At 41.6% G+C, this 13,262-nt stretch overlaps 1 protein-coding gene across 2 annotated transcripts in view; it reads left to right on the plus strand.

The window, feature by feature from the left end:
- The window catches only part of KCNN4 (potassium calcium-activated channel subfamily N member 4), a 135,206-nt gene that overhangs the window by 79,833 nt on the left and 42,111 nt on the right, over positions 1-13,262 (plus strand). For both annotated transcript variants that reach the window (XR_016312542.1, XM_089676058.1), the window contains exon 2: positions 12,986-13,081. Coding sequence is in view for 1 of the 2 variants with exons in the window: in XM_089676058.1 (XP_089532184.1) it covers positions 12,986-13,081 (96 nt within the window). In the remaining variant the exon portion in view is untranslated. The remainder of the gene's footprint in view (positions 1-12,985; positions 13,082-13,262) is intronic.

Here is a 13,262-nt window from a genome sequence, read left to right on the forward strand (position 1 = left end):
GATCAAGAATGGGCACCCCCTGCATATTTTATAGGTGAGATTTGGGTGGGAACAACCCATAAAATGGGCATGATGGGTGATCTGCACATATTCAGAGTAGAGAAGTGCACAAGGGAAACATTTGTTTTGGATTTTTTCATTAAGTTAATAATTTAGTTTTGCCATATTCATTATTTTAGAATGATTAGTTTTATGAATTAATTTGTATACGTGGATTAGTTTCTTATCTTATATTAGTTTTTTTCAAATCGCTTCAAAATTTGGAAGATGGCTATATTTATTCTATTTTAATCTATTCTGTTTTTTTCTATGTTATTCTTTTCTATTCTATTAAATTCTACTGTGCTATTCTGTTATTTTCTATTCATTCTAATCTGTTCTATTCTGTTTTATCCTATTCTTTTTATTATATTATTTTCTTTTGTTTTCTATTCTATTCTTTTTTATCCTATTTTTTTCATTCTGTTTTATTATATTCTTTTCTATTCTATTCTATATTGTTCTACACTGTTCAATTCTATGCTATTCTATTCTAAAAAGTAGCCTAAGTAGGAATCATTATCTAATTTCACTTTTATACCTTACTGTATTTATTGCAATATGTTTCCATTTAAAATTCCAATTAATTTTCAAATTAAAATTTGAATTCATTTTTAAATTCAGATAATTCGTTTTTTTTATAATTTATTTCAAATTTGCTACTATTGTGATTTCTGAAATTCGGATACATCCAAATCTCCAACTAACAAAAGGCAGAACTGCTAAGCGGCTAGAACTCCCTAGTAGCAGCACTAGGGTCATCAGTTCTAATCCCAACAACAGCACTACCTCCCTGAAATTTGCTTGTTCTCCCTGTGCCTGTGTGGGTTTCCTCCCACACTCCAAAGACATGCTGGTAGAAGCTCCAGCATCTCTTTTTTACAGTCTTTTTCCATGAGTGTTCCAGGTGTTTCTACATAGCATGAAAATGCAGGTCCAGCCAATACAAGCCATGACTGTCCAAAAAACTATTGCAACCACCAACCTTCTTTCAACCTACTTCCATTTATTTTTTCAATTTTATTGGTTCGATCTTTCAAACTATGTTGAGGCTTTTTATAATTTCTGGCCCAAAATAGACTGCATAATCCACCGAATTCTAGTGGCAGTCCGACTCTGGTGGAAACTGTGTGCAGTCCTGTGCGGTTCCCAATGTTACATAGTTAGTCTGGCTGAAAAAAGACAAAAGTCCATCCAGTTCAACCATAGAAAAAAAAAGGTTATAATCCTGTACCCACAGTTGATCCAGAGGAAAGCAAAAAAAAAAAACCCCAGAAAAGCATGATCCAATTTGCACCTGCTGGGAAAAAAATCCCTTCCTGATCCCCCTCGAGGCATTCGGATATTCCCTGGATAAACTTTACCTATAAATGTTAGTATCCAGTTATATTCTGTGTATCTAAGAAAGAATCCAGGACTTTTTTGAAGCAATCCAATAAGCTGGCCAGAACCAACTCTTGAGGGAGTCTATTCCACATTTACTGTGAAGAAACCTTTCCCTGTTTGGAGATTACATTTCTTTTCCTCCAGACGTAAAGAGTGCCCCCTTGTCCTCTGTGATGACCTCAGGGTGAATAGCTCTACACTTCATTATATTTGTTCACTATATGAACCACTGGTGTATTTATACATGTTGACCATATCCCCCCTTAATTTCCTCTTCTCAAGAGAGAATACATTCAGTTCCTCTAATCTTTCCTCATAGCTGAGCTCCTCCATGCCTCGTGTCAGTTTGGTTTCCCTTCTCTATACTTTCTCCAGTTCCCCAATGTTCTTTTTGTGATTTGGTGCCCAAAACTGAACTGCATATTCCAGGTGAGTCATTACTAATGATTTGTACAGGGGTCTTTTGTCCTGTCAATTGTGGATTTAATAAAACGCTTTTGGATTCCCAAGAATGTCTGTTGGGAGGTCCTTTTGGTTCAACCACACATAGACATTCTAAATTGGGTGCTCCCTATCTCATGGAGGATCCCTGCTTTGTGGAGAGCTGCCAAACGCAAGCCATCTAGTTCTATTAAGTCCTCATGCACACTGGATGATTTTTCCAAATTGGAACGTGTAATTCCAATTTGATGGAAAGTAGTTGAAATTGACTGAAAGCTGTTGTGTGTATGGCAAGTCTTTATAGACGTGGTTTCTGTAATTTATCCAGCCTTACCGAAGTGCAAGTCATCCTAACCAGAAAGGTGGAGGTAAGCATGCCTAAAAAAATCACCCTATCTTTTGGTAAAGCTGATGGAACCTTTACAGCCTCACCACCAGCCTACCCCACTTGACCCTGAACACGGGAGATAGGCGGCAAACTTGTTTTGCTCTGATAAGGCCGCCATAGCAGAGAACAGTGCAAACTGAGATAACAGTGAAAAAGTTACACCTAAAAACTGATACAGATATTGACTAATGTGCTTTCACTCCATTTGCTAGCACAGCTACTGAAGATCATTTGTACTTTCACATTTAAAGCCAAATTGAAGTCCTACATTTTTTACTATTTTGTAGTCAAGCTGCAGAGCAAGTAAAGGATATTGCAGACTTTGCTTTATTATAGTATTCTTTTCTCTTTATTTTTTACAATGTGTCTGCTATGACTAATGTAAAAGCTGCCCTGTGTCGGCAGCACACTGGAGAGCTGGACCGCTCCTCTCGCACAGAGCTCATTGGTCCAGGTCTCCAGTGGTCCTGGACTCCCCTTGCATTGTGCTCCAATTAATCAGATTTAAAGAGTCCGAGGCTTCATTCATACTTGAGCGTTTTGTAGCTTGAAGTTCGAAGCTCCAAACTTAAAAAATCAATTGTTTTCTATGGTGCCTGTTTGCGCGATCAAGTGTGAACAGGCACCATAGAAGACAGTTGATTTTTTTAAGTTTGAGCTTTTTTGGAGCTTCGAGCTTCAAGCTACAAAACACTCAAGTGTGAATGCAGCCTTAGTGTAGTTGAACCTGACAAATTTTGAATGTAGCACTTTGAAGGTGTAGTGCTGGACCACTGAAGTGCCAAATGCGCTATCCGAGAGCAGTGGTCCGTCTCCCAATGTGCTGCTGACACAAGTCAGCTTTTACAGTTGTAAATACACACATATTAGTCCGAGCTGAAACTGCCCCATTATGCATGCTGGCTATGGACATCTAAGGCCCCAATCACATATGGCGATTTCAATTCACAGCAGAATGCACAACTCACTTTTGGATGCCATTATTCTTAAGGGCACCCCAAATGTGGTGTGAGTCTGCTGTGATTGGCAGTAAAATGTGTTGCTAAAAATTGGGGTAAGCTTGTCACACAAAAAGCAGCAAGAGCTTATTTTGGGCAACAAACCATCTACATGGAGTCCACCCGCCCCCTTATACTTACCTGAGCCTGATCTCTATCCAGCGATCTGCACAAGAGCCGCGGCTCTCTCGGTTCTCTCCTTCCTCATTGGCTCAGAGACAGCAGCAGGAGCCATTGGCTCAAGCTGCTGTCCATCACAGCCAGTGAGTGGGGGGGGGGGGGGGGGTAGGGGGCAGGGCCAAGTTGTACTGTGTCTGTCAATAGACACACAGAAAGCAGCTTGGAATCGAGCCTCTTGTTGCCCCATAGCAAGCTCGCTTGCACTTGGCGGGAGAGAGGAGCCAGGGGGGGACACGAGCAGAGGAAGATCGGCGCTGCTCTGTGCAAAACCATTACACAGAACAGGTAAGTATGATATGTTTGTTATTTTAAAGAAAAAAAAATAAGTTTGCAATCACGTTAAAAAGCCCATAGGCTTCCTTTGGGGTAGAGTCGTGTGTTGTGGCCGAAATAGCAGCGTCAGAAAACAGTGTGCAGAAAATACTTTGGCACATTTTCTTGCCTATTAATAAGTCTTTTATTGGCTATCATTTTATCATTTCAAATCATTTTAAATATATGTATAAGCCTGAAGAAAAGCTTGAGAAAACTAACTCATGTAGAAATGCTTAAAGGAAAAAATAGTTTGACAGCAGCCGGTCTTGTTAGCAGTGCAATTGGCAGGTCCTTAGTAGTTACTGCCAAATCAGCTGTTGAGGAGACCTGTTTCTGATACCGCACAGGTTAAAATACCATTAATCCCTTTATGACCGCCCAACACATATGTGCAGCAGCAATAGGGTGGGCCTTAATTCCTACATGCCGCACATATGTGTCGCTGGGCGGCCAATGTTTGCGTGCTGAGAGCGCATTCAGTGCACACCCCCAGCGCAAAGACTGAACTGCCAAAAACAGCTCCCAGTCTGGGGTAGAGATTTGTAGCTGGTGGAACAGCTTATGATCATGTGACCACTGTGACAGCGGACCTGTTTAAAGCGGAGTTCCACCCAAAAGTGGAAGCTCCGTTTGTTTGTCTCCCCCTCCACTGCCATATTTGACACCTTTTTGGGGGTAAGGAGGGAGTGGATACTTGGTTTTGCCAGGTACCCGCTCCCACTTCCGACTCAGTTTGCCGCGGTGAAATGATCCAGATTTTCGGCCCCCTTCTTTCCTCCCACAGTCTTCTGGGAACCTTCACAGATCCCAGAAGACTTGCGGACCCGGACCAATCGGAATGCTCAGCGTGACTCGCGCATGTGCAGTGGGCACCCATCTGGGAAGCCGCAACCTGTCACAGCCTGGTGCCCACTTGAGATGCCGGCGCCGGGCGGAGAAGAAGGAGAGAAGGGACAGCGCGGGTGAGCACAATGCTGGACCATGGGACAGGTGAGTGTATGTTTATTAAAAGTCAGCAGCTACAGTTTTCGTTTGTGCTGACTTTTAGACAAAAATGTCTGGAACTCTGCTTTAAAGGGACGTTGGGGCAAGTGGGAAGGAGTGAACATTTTCCCCTTATTATTACAGGTACTTATATAGCACTGTCAATGTACACAGCACTGAACATTTAAATCAGTCTATAACCCTCACGGGGTGTACAATCTAAGGTCCCTAACTCACATTCATACATACACATCATACACATACTAGGGCCAATTTAGACAGGAGCCAATTAACCTACCAGTATGGGAGGAAACCGGAGTACCCGGAGGAAACCGGCACGGGGAGAATATGCAAACTCCAAGCAAGTAGTGCCATGGTTGGGATTTGAACCAACGACCCTAAGGCTGCCAGGCGGAAGTGATAACCACTTAGCACCTCCAGAGTTACCATGGGCCTCTTGGCTGCTTCTCTGATTAATGCTGTCCTGGCCCGGCCTGTCAGTTTAGGTGGACTGCCATGTCTTGGTAGGTTTGCAGTTGTCCCATACTCTTTCCATTTTCAGATGATGGATTGAACAGTGCTCAGTGAGATGTTCAAAGCTTGGGATATTTTTTTACAACGTAACCCTGCTTTAAACTTCTCCACAACGTTATCCCTGACCTGTCTGGTGTGTTCCTTGGCCTTTATGATGTTGTTTGTTCACTAATGTTCTCTAACAAACCTCTGGGGGCTTCACAGAATAGCTGTATTTATACTGAGAATAAATTAGACAGGTGGACTCTGTTTACTAATTAGGTGACTTCTGAAGGCAATTGGTTCCACTAGATTTTAGTTAGGGGTATCAGAGTAAAGGGAGCGGAATTCAAATGCACGCCACGCTTTTTAGATATTTATTTGTAAAAAAATTTGAAAGCCATTTATCATTTTCCTTCCACTTCACAATGATGTGCCACTTTCTGTTGGTCTATCACAAAATCCCAATAAAACACATTTCTGTTTTTGGTTGCAACATGACAAAATGTGGAAAATTTCAAGAAGTATGATGAATACTTTTTCAAGGCACTGTAACTAACATTATATTCTCAATTCAATCCAAATACATTTTCACTGATTTTATGCATTTTAGTTTGCACTAGCACTTTGTGTATTCTGTGAGTTTTGAGTGCTATATCAATTTATTGATTTTCTATGCAATATATTTACACTGCTGCTCAGTCATTTGTGCAAATGTATTCACTTTGCATTGATTTAACTGATTTTATTTATTTTTGTTGGTTCATAGAGCTTTATTTAAATAGGAGATTTCATGATTTGGTATTCCATTCACTTTTGGAGTTCATTGTTTAATGCAAGCCCCGATGAATGGTGTCCTTAGACCCCGGAATTACATTGGATTCCTCTATTTGATTTTCTATATGACCCTATACTGGAGTAAAATTCTAAAATGTATCTGGACTATTAATCAGTACTTACATCTTACACCTGCTGTGAAGTAATAAAAAACTTGATGGGGTTCTTACCCTTCCTTAGTCTAGGTTCACACCCATGCAGGTTGTGTTTGAGCCGTTTCTGCATTGCGTTTTGTGTTGCATTTTTGCACCTGCATTTTTGATGCATTTTGTTGGGGGTGTTTTTTCATTTTCTTGTTGCTAGGCAGATTTAAAACGCAGCAAAAACACACTACATGCTTTTGTGCAGCATTTCCATTGCCGTCTATAGAACCAAAAACACAACTTTTTGCAGTCAAAAAAGTCTCTGACCCTTTACAAAAAATGCACCGGGTGAAAACACGGAAGTGTGAACATGTCCTATAGGAAATCATGTTAAATGGACTGTACTGCTTTCCTTCAAAATTATGATTTGAATTTGATTAGGTATGAACCTAGGGTTAAGCCCTCCACAGATGGATCGAATCTCGACTGGTTCAGTAGGGACTGGCTGAGATTTGATCCATCTATGGGCAGGCTAATTGTACCCAAGTCGATCTATTGGGTACAACCAGCACGTCGGATTTGTAGCATGCGATTACTGCCAGTGGCTATAAATGCTAGCAGTGTTGGTCGAGATTCCGTATATAGCCCTACAGAACAAACTGTCCACGTGACATACCTCCCAACTGTCCCTGATTTCGAGGCACTGTCCCTGATTTGGAAACAAGCCCCTCTTTCCTCCTCATTTGTCCCTCATTTTAGTCTGATCTGTATAGTTGTATAGAAAATGCACTTTTTAGCTTTCAAAAAGTTTTTCCTAGTGTGAAACCTTTCATCAGATTTCTAAATTGCTTCATTTGTAATGACAAAAGCCAATATAAAGAGATAGTAATGGTAAGAAAAAGCACATGTGGTCTCAACTAATCATTTTTATGTATAATTTTCTTTTAAAGGGGCGTGGCAGGGGTGTGCCCTATGCCTACATACTTTTGCTAATAGGTGCCCCTCCAACCCACCTCAAAAAGTTAGGAGGCATGCACATGGGGTTTATTTACTAAAGCTGAAGAGTGCAAAATCAGGCTCAGTTCTGCATAGGAACCAAATCAGGTTTTATTGCCAAAGCTTAATTGAATTAATGAGATTAGAAGCTGTTTGGTTCCTATGCAGAAGTGAGTGTGACTTTGCACTCTCTAGCTTTAGTAAATAAGCCCCATGTATTATGCTGCTGCTTCACTGAAAACAAGAAACAGGAAACTTTTATTTAAGACATAGAGTTTAACCATAGATGCAGCTACAAACTTATGAACACTGCCATCTACTGGTTGAAGAATATACTTCTACTGAATACTGATGTAAAGTAGTTGTTGCACAAAATACACGAACCTTGTTTTCCAACAAATAATCGCTTTGTTCTGCCAGCATTGAAGGCTTCCCGCACCCCTTCCACCGCCAGCAGAACTAGTGCTGTGGGAGGCATTCCTCTATCAACACAGTCAGTGTAGATGGGATAATTGAGAGAATTTCTTTCCTTCCACCCACAATTCCTCTATGGTTTGCCTTACTCTATCCATGTTTTAGCTGGAGATACACCTAATAATACCTGCGCTGAGTGGGAGAGGGCTGGCATATGGCACATGCAGAAGTAGTGAGCAAACATATACATTTCTGTACACAATGGCCTGGCTGTCTACCAGTATTCCGCATCCTGTACTGCAGATCAAAGATTATCTGACACGGCTGTGTTTAAACAGTGCAAACCATGGTACAAAGATCTCATTGTATAGCTATTAGCAGAGATCCTGCAGGCTGCCTCCACATGTCCCGGGAAAATCGGCGTCTGTAAACATATATGATATTACTGAATGCCGCATCTTCTTATGTAGGAAATGCACCACTGAACGACTGTGTGTTTTTAAGGAAAAAAAAAAAATGCACCGCTGAACGGCTGTGTGTTAAAGAAAAAAAATAAAATAAAACAAGAAACCTACAACCTACTTTAAAGCGGCATTCCAGTTGAAAAAAAAATAAATAAAAGTCAGCAGCTACACAAACGTTTAAAATACAGACACTCACCTGTCCCTCGGTCCAGGAGTGTCTTCACCACCGCTGGTTTCACCAGCCTTCTTCTCTCCCCGATGCCGGCATCTTCAGTGTGCCCACTGCACATGTGCGAGAATCGCTGCACTTTGTGAATGGTCCTGTGGTCTTCTGGGACCTGTTATGTGCCCCAGAAGACTACGGGCAGGGGTGGGGGAGGACAACTACCACTTCTGATCGCCTTAGGCAGTCGCACCGGAAGTGGGAGCGGGTACCTGTCAAATTCAGGTACCCGCTCCCCCCCCCGCTTCCCAAAGGTGTCAATCCTTAACGGGGGAGTGGGGGGACAAAGCCTTAAAGCAAAACCTCTCTGCTTTAAGTTGCCTATAATTAACAGCCAACACAGTGGGGTGGATTTACTAAAGACAAAAAGGCTATGTGCAGTTGCTCTGGAGTTTAGTAAATGAGGCAAAACTTCACTTTACAATGAATACCCAATCACAAGCAAGGAAAAATTAAAAAAAAAACAGCATCTTTGCTTGCACATGATTGGATGATGGAAATCAGCAGAGTTTCCCATCCTTTACTAAGTTCTGGAGCAACTGCACGTGCAAAGTGCGCAGTCTACTTGCCTTTAGTAAATCAACCCCCCTGATTCCTACCAGGACCCGGTGATTGACAGCTGCGAATGGCGGCGCAGGTAGAGCACACACGCCCCCTACCCACAAAGCACACACAGACAAAATAGTAGAACTGCACACAGTTAACCCTTTGATCACTTCAGATGTTAACCCCTTCCTGTCCAGTGCCATTAGTACAGCATCAAAGTTAGTCAGTTTCCCCCCACAGTGTTAGTATGCCCGCCATAGTCCCGCAGTCCCGCTATAAATCACTGATCACCACCATTACTAGTATTAAATAGAAAAAAATTCCATTATAAATACAGCCATTTATAGACATGTAGCAGAATACATTTTTGGCCTAAATTTATGACAAAATTTGATTTTAAAATTTTTTTTTACTTGATATGTTTTATAGCAAAAATATTGTTATATTTTCAAAATTGCCAGTGTTTTTTTGTTTATAGCGCAAAAAATAAAAACCGCAGAGGTGATCAAATACCACTGAAAAAGCTCTATTTGTGGGGGAAAAAAGGACATAAATTTCATTTGGGTACAGTGTTGCATGACCGCACAATTGTTAGTTAAAGTAACGCAGCGCCGTATCACAAGAAAAGGCCTGGTCAGGAAGGGGGGTAAATCCTCTGGAGGGCAAGTGGTTAAAATAATTGCTGGTGATGCATTTCTGTAGAGTCTTATTCAAGTACTTCCTTTTACGGACCGACAACGCTTTGTCCTTGTTTCCCAAAGTTGCTCCTGCTTTGTCACACGGGCTTTTGATAGAGATCACAGGTGGCCATTTTAATACACATCCTACAGGCATGGCCCAAAGTTGTAACCTTCAGGAAACCCATCTTAATAAATGCCATGCAGCCAGCGCTGGAGTGCATGTAGACAGGAAATGGCTGAAAAGATGCTGCAGGAGATCAGCAGCAGCAAGATGCAACAAAGAATAAAATAAAAGTAAAAATAATATGTACAACAAATAATAATCCATAGTGATCTTCATCTGTAGGTCCTCGTTCAGGCACTTCTTTTTATTGACTGACAATACCCTGTCCCTGTATATTGCTGCTGTGTGGTCACCTGGTCACACAGACTTCCTATATTTCAACACACCTGTCACAGACATGATCCACTGTTGTCACCTCCAGCAATCCAGCTCTGAGAAATGTCAAGCGGTCAGTGCTGGAGGGCATGTAGATGGGAAGTAGCTGCAAAGAGGCTGCAGGAGGTCAGCTGCACTGAGATGTAACAAGGGAATGAAAACCGTGAAAAGAGAATTAAAAAGGCAATTGTTTATAACGCATGGTGCTTTAGCACACTAATGCAGGCCATAGATGGGTTGAAAATCGGCTGATTTTTCGGCCGAAAAAAAAATCGGCTGATTCTTCGGTAAAAAAAAAACTGGCCGATTCTTCGTCCGAAAAAAAATCAGACGATTTTCGCACTGTTAATGGGTTAATTGGTTGGCCGTTTTTCTGGATTTTGGCACATTTTTTTGATCGGTAAAGTTGGAAACAAAATCGGCCAATTTTGCCAATCGGCCGATTTTTGTGGCAATGATGGGCAAATCGGCCGATCTTTTTACCAATAAAAAAATCTGCGCATGAGCTGTGACCTGCAAGAAAAAGAAGAAGAAGAAGCAGAAGAAGAAAAAGAAGAATTCCAGTCCGCTATTATATTTGACATGAAAAAGTATTGCGGTTGCAACAATGTATCTATTTGTAGCCAAATAAAACCATCTGTATCCGAAATGGATACAAATAGATACAATGTTGTAACCGCTATACTTTTTAATTTCAAATATAATAGCGGAGCTCTCTGCAGGGCACAGAAGTAGTTAAATGCCGGCCGTAGACGGGGCGAAAATCGGCCATTTTTTTATCGTTGGTGGTAACGTCGACCTTTTGAATGACCGATTTTTCGTTTTTTTATTAAAAAAATGGCCTGCATAAGGGATCTATATTTAAAAAGATCTCTGTGCGAACGTTAAAGCATTACCTAAAAGCAAAACACAGCTGTCATTATTATTATACAGGATTTATACAGCGCCAGCAGTTTGCACAGTACTTTACAATATAAAGGGAGACAGTACAGTTACAATACAATAACATATAAGAGGGTTAAGAATCATGAATAATCCTTGTAAATGAATGTTTATTTGCTATGATCGTAGCTCCATCTAGTGGCCATAATGTGGTATTTTCCTGAAATGCCACAGTCAGGAAAATACCACATTATGGCCACTAGATGGAGCTGACAATCATGGATAATAAATGATGATGATTATTCATGCCGGCTGCACAAATGCTTGAGACATTCATACAGAAAACTATTTTATATAAATAGAGGCCTGTTATTATGGTTTTCATCTTCTGTAATGACTATAACCTCATTAAATGTAACATTTTATTCTGGTTGAGGGCTGCAAGGGGGATAGAAGAAGGGTCCCAAAAACATCGGGCTAACCTGCTTGTTATAGTGAGAGAAGGACAGAGTGAACAGTCCAGGGTGAAGGACGGAGACTTCCAAACTTCTCTTTCGGCAAACAGCTTGCTATGTTTGCTGTGACAGCGAGGAATGTCTCCGTCTAATCAATGTCATCTGAAACGTAACACAGACAGAGCTACCGTACCAGCAGAGATTAGGGCCATAATGGCCATCGAGGGACAACTATTTCAGTGTTTGTTTTATTGATTCCATCAGAATTTTTATTCATACTTTGATTATTTTCAAAAGTGACCATGTGAGGTGTTCTTTGGAATTTGGTAGTGGATAAAAGAAATGTCAGATTATGATATAGAAAGGGCCAGTTTACTGTCCTTCAGACATAAGGGGGAGGGGCCTGTAATCAATGGGAGTAAAATATGTCCTGGTATCAGTGGGAGGAATAGTGCCATGTCATTGGGAGGAATAGAGCCCTATCATTGGTGTCAGTGGGAAAAAGTAGTGTCCCATCAATGGTGTTAATGGGAGGAATAGTACCCCATCATTGGTGTCAGTTAGAGGAATAGTGCCCCCTTTGGTGTCAGTGCGAGGAATAGTGCCAGTTGGAGACAGTTGGAAAAATAGCACCCAATCTTTGGTATCAGTGGGAGGAATAATGTCCCATCATTTAGGGCAGTGGGAGGAAAATTGCACTATCATTGGTATTAGTGGGGGGAATAGTGCCCTATCATTGGTCTCAGTGCGAGGAATAGTGCCCCATCATTGGTGTCAGTGGGAGGAATTGTGTCCTATCATTGGCATTAGCGAGGAGGAATAGTGCCTCATCATTGGTCTCAGTGCGAGGAATAGTACCCTATCATTGGTGTCAGTGGGAGAAATTGTGTCCTATCATTGGTGTCAGTGGGATAAATAGTACCCCATTGTTGGTGTCAGTGGGAGGAATAGTGCCCTATTGTTGGTGTCAGTGGGAGGAATAGTGTCCTTTCATTAGTGTCAGTGGGAGGAATAGTGCCTCATCATTGGTGTCAGTGGGAGGAATAGTGCCTCATCATTGGTATCAGTAGGAGGAATAGTGCCTCATCATTGATATCAGTAGGAGGAATAGTCCCCCATCATTGGTGTCAGTGGAAGGAATAGTGACCTATCATTAGTGTTAGTGGGAGGAATAGTGTCCTATCATTGGTGTCAGTGGGAGGAATAATACTCCATCATTGGTATTAGTGGGGGGGAATAGTGTTCCATCATTGGTGTCAATGCGAGGAATATTGTTCCATCATTGGTATCAGTGGGAGGAATAGTGCCCCATCATTGGTATCAGTGGGAGGAATAGTGTCCTATCATTGGTGTCAGTGGGAGGAATAGTGCCCTATTATTGCTATAAGTGTTAGGAATTGTGCCCCATCATTGGTATTAGTTAGAGGAATAGTGTGCACCTTTGTTGTCAGTGGGAGGTATAGTGTCCCATCATTGGTGTCAGTGAGTGGAATAAAGTCCCAAAGACCAGATAAAAGCAAGCAAAGGGCTGTATCTGGCCCCAGGGCTGCAGTTTGGTGACCACTGATCTAAACGATGCTGAAAAGTCAGTGAGGGGCCAGCAGTCTCATTGATAGGTTGTCAGTATCATAATCTGTAATATTTTGTATTCCGATCTTTTGTCTTTCTTACGTTTTTTTTTGGTTTTTTTTTATGTCTCTGACCATTGTGTTTTTCTTTCAGTGGTTTGTCTACCTGTTCCTGATGAAATGCAGCATAACCATCTCCACCATAGTTCTCCTTATCCTCATCATCACCTTCCACGTCAAGGAGTTCCAGGTACTAAAATTCAGTATTTTACCAACACCTCCAGCCAGAACGACTGTTTTTGGGTGGAGAGGCCAGGTTACATCTGCAGTTCTGAAGATCCAGCATTGAGCCTTTCAACAACAGCCAGGAGGCCACAATCTGGAGTGCTGCAAACATGACATGCATCTTGATTCACGTAGGCAAAGGTGTC

This window comes from Staurois parvus, unplaced genomic scaffold, assembly GCF_062004578.1.
Source record: "Staurois parvus isolate SC_StPar_1 unplaced genomic scaffold, SC_StPar_1.0 ptg000163l, whole genome shotgun sequence".
In the NCBI taxonomy this organism is placed as follows: Eukaryota; Metazoa; Chordata; class Amphibia; order Anura; family Ranidae; genus Staurois; species Staurois parvus.